We start from the raw sequence: 12,678 nt of genomic DNA on the forward strand, positions 1-12,678 counted from the left end.
GGCAACCACTGATCTGTTTTCTGTAATTGTATGCCTTTTGTAGAATTTCATGTAAATGAAATCATATAGTATGCAGTCCTTTTTATCTGTCTTTTCCCACAGTTATCATGATTTTAAGATTTATCCATGTTGTTGTGAATATTACTATTTCATATGCCAGAATTTGTTCATCTGTTCACCAGTTGATGGAGATTTGTTTTTCATGCTACCCTTTTATAATCATATCCATTCCCTCCCCCGCCCCACTGTCTCTAAACCCTGGAAACCAATAATTTGTTCTCTATTTTCTATTTTTGTCATTTCGAGAATGTTATATAAGTGGAATCGTATAGTGTGCGATCATTTCAGATCGCCTTTTTTTTTCACTCAGCATAATGCTCTTGAGATCCATTCAAGTCGTTGTATGTATCACAGTCGTTCCTTTTTATTGTTGAGTAGTATTCCACAGTATGGATATACCACAGTTTGTTTAGCCATTCAGCTATTGTAGGGCATTTTGTCCTTCCCTACCTCCAGTTTTTGGTTATTATAAACTTCTATAAACAATACTTTTATATCTGAGGTGAGTTTCTTATTAATAGTATATTGTTAGGTCATGATATATTTAGACCACTTCCATTTAATGTAATTATTGCTATGTTAGGGCGTAAGTCTGTCATTTTACTTTTTGTCTTCAGTCTGTTCTATTTTTTCCTTTGTTTTCTTTTTCCTGCCTTGTGTGGATTACTTGAATACTTTTTAGAATTCCATTTTGATTGATCTATAGTGTTTTTGAGTGTATCTCTTTATATAGCTTTTGTAGTGGCTGTTCCAGGTATTACATTCTGTATCTTATCACAGTTTACTGGTGTTAACATTTTACTAGTTTTGGTGAAGTGTAGAAACCTAATTTCTATTTCCATTCCCCCATTTCCTCTACATATATTGAGAACTACAGCAAACAATGCTACAATTTTTGCTTCAACCATCAAACATACTTTAGAAAATTCAAGAGAAGTCTAATGTATTTACCCATATTGTACTTTCAGTTCTTTTTTCCTTTCTGACATTTCAAGGTTCCTTCTTTTATCATTTACTTTCTGTTTGAAGAACTTCCTTTAGCCATTTAGGTCTATGATCGATTTTAAATAGATTTTCATGAATGATATAAGGGTCAAGGTTGATACTTTTCAAATAGATATCCAGTTACTCCAATACCATTTGTTGAAAAGTATCTTTTCCCCATGTCTAGGTTTTATAATTGTTTTCTGTGGGAGAAGTTGTCTTTAGAGTCTTAACCCCTTATTTGCAGAGGCAGCAAACTTATTTATTTTAAACTCTGCTTTACTTTGTGAAATCTTAGGATGTTCCTTCAATATGATAAATAAAAAAGGAACAGTTACAAACTTTTATCTCAGCAGAAATTTAAAAAATTCTTAAGTTTATTTTAGGATAAAAATATATAAAACTGAAAATACAGACATTTCTATATGCCCATGGATGTTATCTTAAAAGGCTTAGTAAAGAAGGTTGTTACACTAACAGCCTATTCTCCATTTAATTATTTCAAAAAAAAATGTCGACATTGGTTCAGTTTAATTCTTATTTTAAAAAGTTTACATGAGTGATTCTACCTGCCATTCCTCTCAATGAATTTATGCCTCAGAGTCAGATTTAGGTGGGGGACGTGACACTGATGTTCTCTCATTTAGTCTCTGTTCCTGCATGACCTATAAGTGTGAACACTGCATTATAAGGATGATGATCTTAATAAAGACATGCATTTTTATATACCATAGACACTAAAAGACAGACAACTGCTTCATCTAGTGTTTAAGTGAATAAACAGTGATATTATCTCAATGCAGTGGTTAAAAATTGGTTGTGTGTACTTGCTGAAACAGAACATTGGCCTCCAGTGAGCAGCCTTAAATTAAGAACTTCAAGAAAACTTTTGACATTATATTCAAAATGAATATGAGGAACAATAATTCTTTAAGAAATGTGGAGCCAGTGAAAGTTTTTGTTTGTCTGCTCTAAAGATTTTTGTCAAAGAGAATAACAGCATCGTTTCTGGGCTTTCAGAAGATTATGCTAACAATTCTACTTAGGATATTCTAGATGATCTTGATGAAGGGTGTGAGAGCCTGATCAAGGTGGTCATTCAAATGTTCATTGGTTCATTCATTATACATATTTATTCAAGGTCTACTCCATCCCAGAGACTGAATTATAATTGTGTTAGATATTAGGGATATAAAGGCTAAAATGATATAGTCTCTGTTCTCAAGAATTCTCCGTTTAAGTAGAAGGCAAAAGACATATAGAAATATATCCTAGTGTTACAGATGCTACCAAAGAAATCTGTACATGGTTCGTTAGAAATACAAATGAGGGGATCACGAAAAGATTCAAAGATCACTTAGAAAGGATCATGAAATAAAATACAGTGCTGAGAACAGTGCCCAGCTCATAGCGAGCAGTCAGAAAATATTAGTGATGATTGTTAGTAGTAGTGGTACACAGGCATGGAGGCAGACATAATCTAGTGCTATTGGTAAGCACAATAAGACAGTAAGAAAGATAGTAAGAAGCACTTTCATGAAGAATGCATATGCTTTCACTGTTTAGAAGTGAGAAAAGATGCCTGCTCTTCTCCTTTGGTGTCGATTAAGCTTTCCATTTCAGAGACAATAGTCTCAAAACTTCTCCATTATCTATTTTCCAAAAGGAATATGAATAAAAAAGCTAACATTCAAGCAGAAAAAAATACAGTAATACTTAACATTGTTGACAGGTTCTTGGAAACTGACTTTAAGTGAAAAGACATATAATGAAACTGATTTTACCATAGTTTAACTGATATAAACAGAAGTTCCTATGGCATATTTCTAGTCATAAAAACATCACTAAACTTCTAAATAAAGACCCAAAACACTTCTAATATTAAACATTGAAATAAATGTGAGCTATACATACATTTAAGAAAGACTAATAAAAACAAGTAAGAGAATTCTTTTCTAATCTCCTTATTCCAGTTCAGGGCCATGGGTGGCTGGAGCCCATCCCAATGCTCAGGGAGTAAGGCGGGCACCCACCCTGGACAGGATGCCTTCACTGAAGGGCCACTCGGCCACACCCACACTTACTCAGACTGGGACAATGTAGACACGCCAATTCACTTGACGTGCACATCTTTTGGATGTGGGAAGAAACCAGAGTACCTGGAGAAAAGCCACGCATTTGTGGGGAGAACCTGAAAACTTCACACAGACAGTGGCCCCAGCTTGGAATTGACTTTTTTCCTTGTCGACATTATAATGAAACAACATTGAATAAAATGATGTTATTCGAGGACCTGCTGTATTCCATTTGCTGCAGAGTTTGAAAGTATAATCTCGACCTTGTGATCAGCTTCTCCAGATGCTGCTCAGGCAGAATCAAGAGATCTTTTCTTTAAGAAGCTGATTAGAGCTATCGAAAACATAACTACCAGTGTGTGTGAATGTGGTGGGTGAGGGGTGGGGATGGAAAGTCACTGCCAATGATAAAATATTCTAAAATGGAATGTGGTAATTACACAACTCTGAATATACTAAAAACTACTGAATTATACACTTTAAATAATTTTTAAAAGTTAGTAGTGAATTAAAAAGTTGATTAAGTAATTAATGGAATAAAAAACCAAACCAAACACAACCATACACCAACTTGGCTTCTACAGAAGACTTAATTCCCATTCTGGTTCCTAAAAACATTCTCACCCTCCCTCCTAATACATAGTTGAGACCAACGTACTCCAAAGAGGCTCACTGTTCTGACAAATATATCTGACATGCCAGAACCCATTCACTGTTGTGATGCAGATGAAACAAAGCTGGAAATTTCAACGCTGCTTTCCCCAGGCCAGTTTAGCCACCAGCGCCAATGCCTTTAACGTGTGGCTTCAGTGCCATCTAATTCTCAAGCCCAATCCTGACCAGCAGCCCAAGAGGAAGTTTTATCTGATGTGCCTGAGATGAAGGTGGGAGGGAGACTAGAGCATTCACATCTCCCTCACCCACCTCCCATTGGGTTTGCCTGGATTATACACCTGGGTTTCTGTCTGGTTTCTTGCCGAGCCTTGATTTGCTCACCCAGTAGAACCGAGCCAGTATTCTCAATTTCATTTGCTCACCCAGTAGAACCGAGCCAGTGTTCCCAATTTCATAGGCTTGCCTGGTTGAGCTCTGATTCTTTCTCGAGGGGTTAGGTTCCACTTCCTATATTCCCAGGCACAAGCTAGGGTCCTCCCAAGTGGGGAAGACCACATGCTGGATTTCCAGCTCTGCCATTACCTAGAGATCTTCTCTGGTCTACTTGAGGTCAAACCTTCTTGGAGAACAAGCCCAAGTTTGCTCCTCTTCTTGGGAGATGATAATTTAGAGTGCTGGCCACTTCACTTGGGGGCCAGTCCAACAGCCAGCTCAGCTGTCCTAGTTCAAAAAGCCAACTAGTTTTTTTTCTTCTCTATTCCCAGGAGTCTACAGCTGAGATTTCAGCAAGTCTAACGGCTAACTTCGCCAGAGTTATTATAACATGAAGGTACCTGGCACAGTACTGCAATGCTTCATACATGCTAGTCCTTTCCGTTCCTTCATATTAAGTCAAGTTAAGATGCTCTACTTACCTGGTGTACACAGTCTAAGAATTGTAGGAAGACTGGAGTAAAACCACTACCCTGACAATTGAGGGTCAAGCTGCTCCGCTGACTGAATTTATGACCAAAAGAGAGCCATTCTTTTTCGACCAACATCCGGAAGCCTTCAAGTGTCCTATAAAAGGGATCACTGAGTAACTGAACCAGAGATGTCACCTAGGGCACAAACAGGATGGATACTTCATTATGTTCAGTTCTGAAAAAAATCCTTTTGTTAAGACAAAGCACTTCCTTTTGATGATAGCTAAATCACAGGCAAAGTTACCTGGACAGCAGTTCATTAACTGCTCCAGGACAGTCAATCAAATTAATTCCACAAACTTTCCAGTAAAAACTATAAGTCAGATTCATTTTGGCTACATGTTTTCTTTCAGGAAATTCAGATTTTAATGCTTACCTGGCCAGTTTGCTGACTGTTGCTTTCCCTTAGGTTAATTAATGGGACTGGAAAATCAGCTCAAACCTATAGCTACTTTTTTGGCAGGTATAGATTAATGTCTTACTGTAGTTTATATCCATACTTTTCCTTGTCACTCTGGAGTGAGTAAAGGAGGGACTTATAGAGAACCAGGGAAAGAACTGACAAAACCTGAGAAGGATGGTTCATTTGCTACACTGCTAGTCAAGAGTCCACTTGTATGCTCGCGTGGTGCATCTGTGGTGTGGGAACCTGAGGCTCCAAGCCAGAGCTCTAGGCTACACATGGGCCTGGAAGCTCACGGCACAGAGCTTTCTGATAAACAGCCTGTACTGCTTAACATAGGACTTTTTCTATCTATACGTACTAGTCATTATAAAAAAGATTCATCTGCAGAATTTAAAAACAAATGAACTGAAATATAAATTCATGCCAATAAAAAATTAAATATCTGAAAATATGTGTAAATTTACTTGTGCAGTGATGTCCCAGCCTTCTTCCAAACAGACCAAAACGGAGGAACCGTTCTCAAGTACTTCTGATACAACCACAGCTAGCTGCATTACCCTGTGAAGCTAAGAGACAGGAAAAGAGGTCATGATTAGACCAGGTACTTTCTGTGTACCAAGGATAGAGAGACTGGCTATCAGCCTCAGACAAGTTAGGGATGAAATATCTGGACAAAAGAAACACAAAAGTTTTAAATACTTAAAAGTTGTCAAAATCAAGATTAAACAATGACATAGTTTCAATAGTAGGCACATTTTAAAACAATGTGTTCTAGGGATAGATAATGATAATAATTGATCTTAAATGGTTTCCTAGAAGAGCTATAATTCTGTAGAGTGGAAGAGAAGGGAAAGTGAGAGAGGTTCTAAGTAACACTCTCAACATAGTTATTGGCCTTAAAATTTGTTTTTCTGTGATGGCGGAGTAAGTTCTGTTTCAGATACTCTTAATTTTTCTGGAATTAAATTGGGATGGTTGCACAACTTAGTGAATATACTAAAAAGCACTGAACTATATACTTTAAAATGATGACTTTTATGATAAATGAGTTATATCTTTTAAAAAAAAAAGATACTTATTTGTCTGTACTGTGTATTAAATGGAAAGAAAACCTATATTTGTGCTCAGCTTTTAAAGCCAAGCCAATTTGCTCATAGTCCCTAATGAACAATTAGGGTACGAGCAGATCATACAGATTTCAAAACCAAATGTGCAACATTCTAGTTTTAAAAAATATTTTAAGTATCACTTGTCATAATTTGTAGAATAAATCCAACCTTGCACTAAAACGAAATGAAACAAAAAGAAACAAAACAAAACACCCCTTATTTTAAACAGAGCTAGGCTATTTTAAACACAGGAACAAGGCACATGTCCTCTCCAGCAACAGGAAGCTCCTCAACTCACTGTTTCTATAAGACAGCTATTACGAGACTTGAATTTTCTTGTGCTTAGCATTTGCTCGAGTTAAAATGCCAATATCCCAAGCAGGGTACTGTTTTCTACTGTTTTTAGTCATTAACTTCTGATACGGATCTACTTTGGAATAAGGAGCAGACACAGAATTTACCAGAAGTAAAGATAGGCTGTGTGGTGGGGACATTTTGGGGCTGGGACACACAGCTTAGGAACTGAAGTGAGTATTGATCAGCTCCTTTCATGGGTACTCAAAGAATCCTAAATGGCCTTACTGGTAATTAATATATCCTGATATAGATTTATAGCTAATTGTATATGTGGGCTGTTTTTATATGGTTTAAGTATCTTAAGAATAGTCACTGCTTTGGGTACTCACATAATTTTCTGGCTTTTTTTTTTGCCTTTAGTCCAATGTACTATATAAAACAACCCTTTTTCTCCTCAAGGGAGGCAGGAGGCTTGGAGCTGGATAGGGGCAGGGACAGAGGGGCTGGAAGCTCCTCTAGGGGATGAAGGAAGAATAGACATAAAGACAAGGCTGAAGGCTATATTGCAGAGATGCTCTTAGCTAAAGGTCTGCATCAGTGTCTAAAACATGCATGTCATAAATACCTTTCTTCTTGTGGTATGGAAGACATGTGGGTTATGTGTACTGGCATACTTATTTCTTCTTAATTTCTCAGTAAGAGTTCAATTAAAAACATCCCAAGCTTGACTTAGCTGAAGGAAGGATATGAGGTTTTTCCTAAACCTTAAGTAGGCTTCCAGGGCATTCAATGTGCCTTTGGGAGCTGTTTTGGGGGTTAATTTAAAGTCTAGAGACATGGAACAGGCAGATACAAATGCAAGGTGAGAAAGTAAGAGAGAAAGGCTTTTGGAGTCATTTACAAATCACATCTGTCCTGTATCCTCATTCTGCTGACAACAGAGCAGGAGCCGTGCGCGCGTGCGCGCACACACACACACACACATTTATTGTGTATCAAAAAGTTTCCTTCTAAAAATAATAATCTCCTGCTTAGCATCCTACACTTTTCACTTACAGAGAAATAACCCAGAGATGGAGAATTCTCCCCCGTCCTCTCTCGTATCATATAGTTTCCTGGAACCAAAACGCCTTTATAGAGGACACCCAATGAAGGGCAGATGGTCAGGTAGTTGGAGAATGCATTGTGTTTTTTCTAAATGACCAATTCTGTATACCCTTGGATTTCAGAGATAAGTTGCTCTAGACATTACCTGTGGAAACCATTCGGAGTCTCCCAGGGCTTTCAAGAAGGTCACTTCTGAGTCAGTAGGAATGGTGCTTGGGACACAAGCTCTCATCAGCTTTTTAAAACTGGCTTTCACTTGTCGGATGTCATGAAATTCAACAGGAACGAACTCACAATTTAAAGCAAATTCTAATTTAAAGTTCTGTGGATAAAAATGCAGAGAATTGGGCAGATGAAGTGCTATAAATAAAAGAGCCATGTTTTCGACAGAGTAATACTTAATGATATACAGTTAGTTGAGGCCAAGTAGCTGCAGAGGATGCAATGGGTCAAGAAAATCAATCTTGTGTGGCTCATGTGTCCGTATTGCTGGAAAGAGCCATTCAGGAAGGCCTAGTAGTTTGATGTGGCTTGCTGTCATTCTGTGAACTCGAAGAGACTACTGGTAGGCTGGAACCTGAAAGAGCTTATAACACCAAATACAAGCCAATTTTAAGGTCATGAACCTGGAAGTCTAAAGAGAAACCAGGGACACATGGATAGTATGATTAATACAAAACTGTAAACTAAGTCTCCCCAAGAAGTATACTGTAATTGAAAGGTAATACACTGCTGATGTTCCAAAACTCTACACATTAGGTTTGTAGGCATACACATATTTGTTTTTTATTAAGCAAGTAAAATACAGTCATTGTGATATAAAAAAAGTAGAGATAAACATTGAGAATGAAACAAAAATCACAATCTCACTGCCCTAAGTCTGCTAATATTGTTGTTAGTCTTTTAAAGTCTTTTATAATTTATATCTTTAATCCGTATGGAATTTTTCCATGTGAGGTTGCTTTTGTAATTAAAGAATGCTAAACTGATGGCCCAACTAAATATTTTATTTTGACAATCTAGTTACCCAATTCTGAAGATTTAAAAATTCTCTAACTTCTCTTGCTAAAGAATGAATTAATTTTTTCATATTCTTTCCACTTTCCTTACATTCTGCCCAAATTACTCTGCTTTTCTAAGAGTAAAACTGCTTTATTGAGGTTGACTGTACAACAATGTGAATATATTAAACAGTACTAACTGTACACGTTAAGATGGTCAATTTTATGTTGTTTTTACTTTACCACATTTAAAAATATCTGCTGCCAAGTACTTATACATAGGGTTTATTTGATGTTTTATATTGGTTATTTTAGAGTACTTTTAAAAAGGCCTGTTAAAGTTTTAAAATAAAAAGCAAAAACTTCCAAGTTTTTTTTTTTAAATGGCATTTCTAATGTGTATCAAGAAAAAAACTTTGTCTTAGTAATTCTACTTTGAAGAATAATCTAAAATGTAGAAAAAAGACCCCTAGTGAATTGTATCTCATTGTATCTCAAAAAAATAATAAATGATACACTTGAAAATATGACTGCATTTTATATATAGAAGATAAAGAAACTGAAATATCCAACAATATAAGATGTTATATAGTGATTAAAATAATTATGAAGACCATTATACAACGTGGAAACATGTTGTGGCTTGAGATAAAGAACTTAGCAATATACATTAGCTCTTTTATGTTAGTTTTTAAAAAGAACTTATAATAAATAAAAGATAGTTTACTACTTAGGAAAACTAGGTTCTTTTCCATTCCCAATTACAAATATGTTAGGTATGCCTATGTTACAAACCAGGAGTTATCATCTACAGTGTTGAGGCACACTGTTAGATCATAAGGAATTTGTTACTAAGTATAAGATATTAAAGTACATGAATTAAAAAGGATAAATAAGACCAAGTCAAGATTATTTAGAAAAAGTCACTCTTACTTGCTTTCCTATATGTTTCCTTTGTTGGGAGAATAAGGTGTAGAGCTGCAACTAGATAGCACTGTGCTAGCTAGAAAGTAGCTATAATCAGACAGATATGGACCCATACTCTACAGACACAACTAAATTAATAAAAAGCAAAGCCCAAATGGAATATACAAAAATCCTAATAACTACTGAGCTAGGATAGCGACATTATGTTTTTTAAATATAATTTTTTATTGATAAAAGAGAAAAAGAAAAAAATGAAAAGAAAAAGAAAGAAAAAGAGAAGAAAAAAATGAAAGAAAAAGAAAGGAAAGAAGGAAGAAAGGAAGGAGGGAGATAAAAAAGGAGGAGGGGTCCCAAGTGGTTAGTCTTTCTTATTCACATATGCATGATCATACATCTAATCTGAGGATTGATGTGTAAAGGGAATAGCAGAGGTGAGCATTCAAGAGACAGTCCTTAGATCGTGAAGAAGTGGTGCACTTAAGTGTGGAAACTTTACTTTGGGAAAGATGCTGGTGCCAAGGAGGCTGTGCTGGCAACCCTGGATAGCTGTTAAAAGGTATTCTATTTTCTGGATATAAAATTATCTGCTGTATCATAAGACGTGTGCATATTTAAAAATTGAGTATTACCCAGCTGTTTCATGCCTTGTACCATCAAGGTTGGTGACTAAGTGATTGCAGCAGTCTAGGCAGTGGGAAAAGAGCAAGCAAAGCCAGCTTGCCCCAGAAGAGATGACTCAGTCACTGGCACTTGAGGACCAAGCATGTGGGATCCTGCTCACAGCCTCCATTCCACAGTTCAACTGAAGGTCGGTCTAGATTCCAGAGCTGACTGAGCACTGGACTGAACTTTGAGGGGATTTTTGAATTAACAAATACTTTATTTCCCACACAACTGTCAGTAGTAATAAAATTTATTTTGTAATGTGTGAATTGCAAAAAAAACATTAAACTTAAGAAATTACTGGTGGTTTTGGAGATAGAAACTATCATTACAATTTATGAGACCTGAGCATAGTGAAGCTCTTTAGCATAATAATTTGAAAGGAAGAATAAAGTTGATTAGCATCTAATAGTTTGAATTTTCTGACATTTCTTAGGATATATGTCTCCATATATACAGCCTTGTGAAGTTTCCAAAAAATAGAACTTAGAAAAGAGAGCCTTGGCCTTCCCTTGCTCCACATGTAGTACCAGAGTCTTTTCACTCTTTTACCTTCCTGTAGCTTTGTTTGTCAATAGGTTTATAACAATGGAATCTTCTGTTCTGCCGTGGGCACAGATTCCTTTGGAAGCTGAACTAAGGTAGTGAAAAAAACACAGCCTAAATAAGCCTAATTATTTCTTTTTTTTTGTATGTACTTTCTAATATTCCTGATGTTTATGCTGATATTTTTATTATTATAAGTATTTATTTTCATGGCTAATAAATATGCATATGTGTATGCTTATCTATCTACCTACTTCTCTCTATCTATTTTACGTATGTGTAGACATATATACATATATATGTAATGAGCTAAAATTTTAACTGCAGGTTAAGAATCCACAGTGCAAAAATTTTTTTTTCTAAGAAAGCTGGTTTATGAGATAAGTTTTATAAACTGCCTTCGTGTATCCATAAAGTTTCTAAGTGAGAAAAAGAAATCTTACCCTTAGTTGTGACTTTTCGCCAAATATATAAAGGGCTGCTTGGCGTTTCAAGAGCTGGTTTTGCAGGTAGGTGCTGTTACTAAAGGAAGCCGAGTGATCCTTGCCTGCCAGCCGGGCGCCAACATCAATGCGGGATGTTGGAGAGCTGATCAGGCGAGTGCTAGAGCGAAGACTTGCCCATACACCTTCACAAAAGCCAAAATAATTGAGTGAGGTAATCTGACGTGGGAATGCCACCAAACAGAGAAAAAGATGCATGCTCTGTACGTTTAGTTTTAGAGGTAATAGCAAGTTAATTAATCTAGGTAATATTGGTTATTTGTCATTTATTTTTGCAACATATAAGCATTATTCAATATAGCATTTCAAAATCATACAATATTATGCATGGAAGGACCTAAGAAGTCACTCAAGTCAATCCTATTGCATTTTGATGTAAAGTCAGTATTTATAAGTAAATACTGATATCACAAATAGAAAGAGTGGAAAAGAAAAAATGCAGGCAGGAGGTAATAATGAAGCTTAAAGAGAACATAGTGTGACTTCATTTTTCAGGGCTTCATGAAAGAAGTAAGGAAGATTCTTCTGCTTTAGTCAGTCAATTCAATAAGAAATTTAGATTAAGAAATACATTATAACTTTGCTAAACCTACTAAAATCTCAGGCTGGATTTAGAATTAATATTTGTGTATCATGCCAAAATGATGTAACTTAAAATTAGTAAAGATTATATTATACTCATTTTTCCCAGTACCCTTGAAAAATCATGAGAAGTTCTAAAGTCAGTATGAACATTTCACTACATCTTAGGAGGTGTTATTTAAAATTTACAGTCAGAAGCAAATGTCTTCTAAGGGAAAGACCAAGCTAAGGTGTTAGAAGAATCTCATGTTATAAGTGACCTTAATTATATTTATTAGAAAATCAAGGATTTCTATATGCAGGTGAGACTGTTAAATATGAAATATCCAAACACAAAGGCATATACTGTCTTAAGTTTGACTAGCACTTCAGCACCTTCACAGCAAGGGAGACCCTTATAAATGCCCATAGACTGTGGTGTTCATCTTGGTGGTGGGGTCACAGGGGTACGAGACATTGCCGCTGCTTCTCTAAAGTGGGTTTTCTTCTCTAGATTTGGAAAGGCTCTTTGAGAAGCTTTAATCTTTGACAAGTGTTAAATCAAGCCACATTTCTAGTGAACAGAAGTCATTATGATAATGTCACATCTGCCTCTCTCTTTATAAGCATTTATAGGGGCAAGAGACCAGTTGCTAAAAAAAAAGTTTTATAGGTGATTTCTGCTTAGCATAGATGAATCTTTCTATAGAACCTATGAGCTTGTCTTATATATTATGGCAAGGTTTTATAAATAAAATCACAGAGGAAATTCAGAATGTGGGTGAGAATAAAAGATAATTTGACAAAACAAATGTGAAAAAAGTTGCTTGTAACACATATGCTTTCATATGAAGATGGT

General features: G+C 36.0%; 1 protein-coding gene across 4 annotated transcripts in view; it reads right to left on the bottom strand.

Moving 5' to 3' along the window:
- SBF2 (SET binding factor 2) overlaps positions 1–12,678 on the bottom strand; it is a 367,203-nt gene that overhangs the window by 22,997 nt on the left and 331,528 nt on the right. For all 4 annotated transcript variants that reach the window (XM_015596647.2, XM_015596644.2, XM_025038517.1 and 1 more), the window contains 4 exons: positions 11,199–11,383; positions 7,764–7,940; positions 5,570–5,671; positions 4,649–4,834 (listed from right to left, as the gene is read on the bottom strand). In XM_015596647.2, the coding sequence (XP_015452133.1) occupies positions 4,649–4,834; positions 5,570–5,671; positions 7,764–7,940; positions 11,199–11,383 (650 nt within the window). The remainder of the gene's footprint in view (positions 1–4,648; positions 4,835–5,569; positions 5,672–7,763; positions 7,941–11,198; positions 11,384–12,678) is intronic.

Source organism: Pteropus alecto, unplaced genomic scaffold (genome assembly GCF_000325575.1).
Source record: "Pteropus alecto unplaced genomic scaffold, ASM32557v1 scaffold461, whole genome shotgun sequence".
NCBI lineage: Eukaryota > Metazoa > Chordata > Mammalia > Chiroptera > Pteropodidae > Pteropus > Pteropus alecto.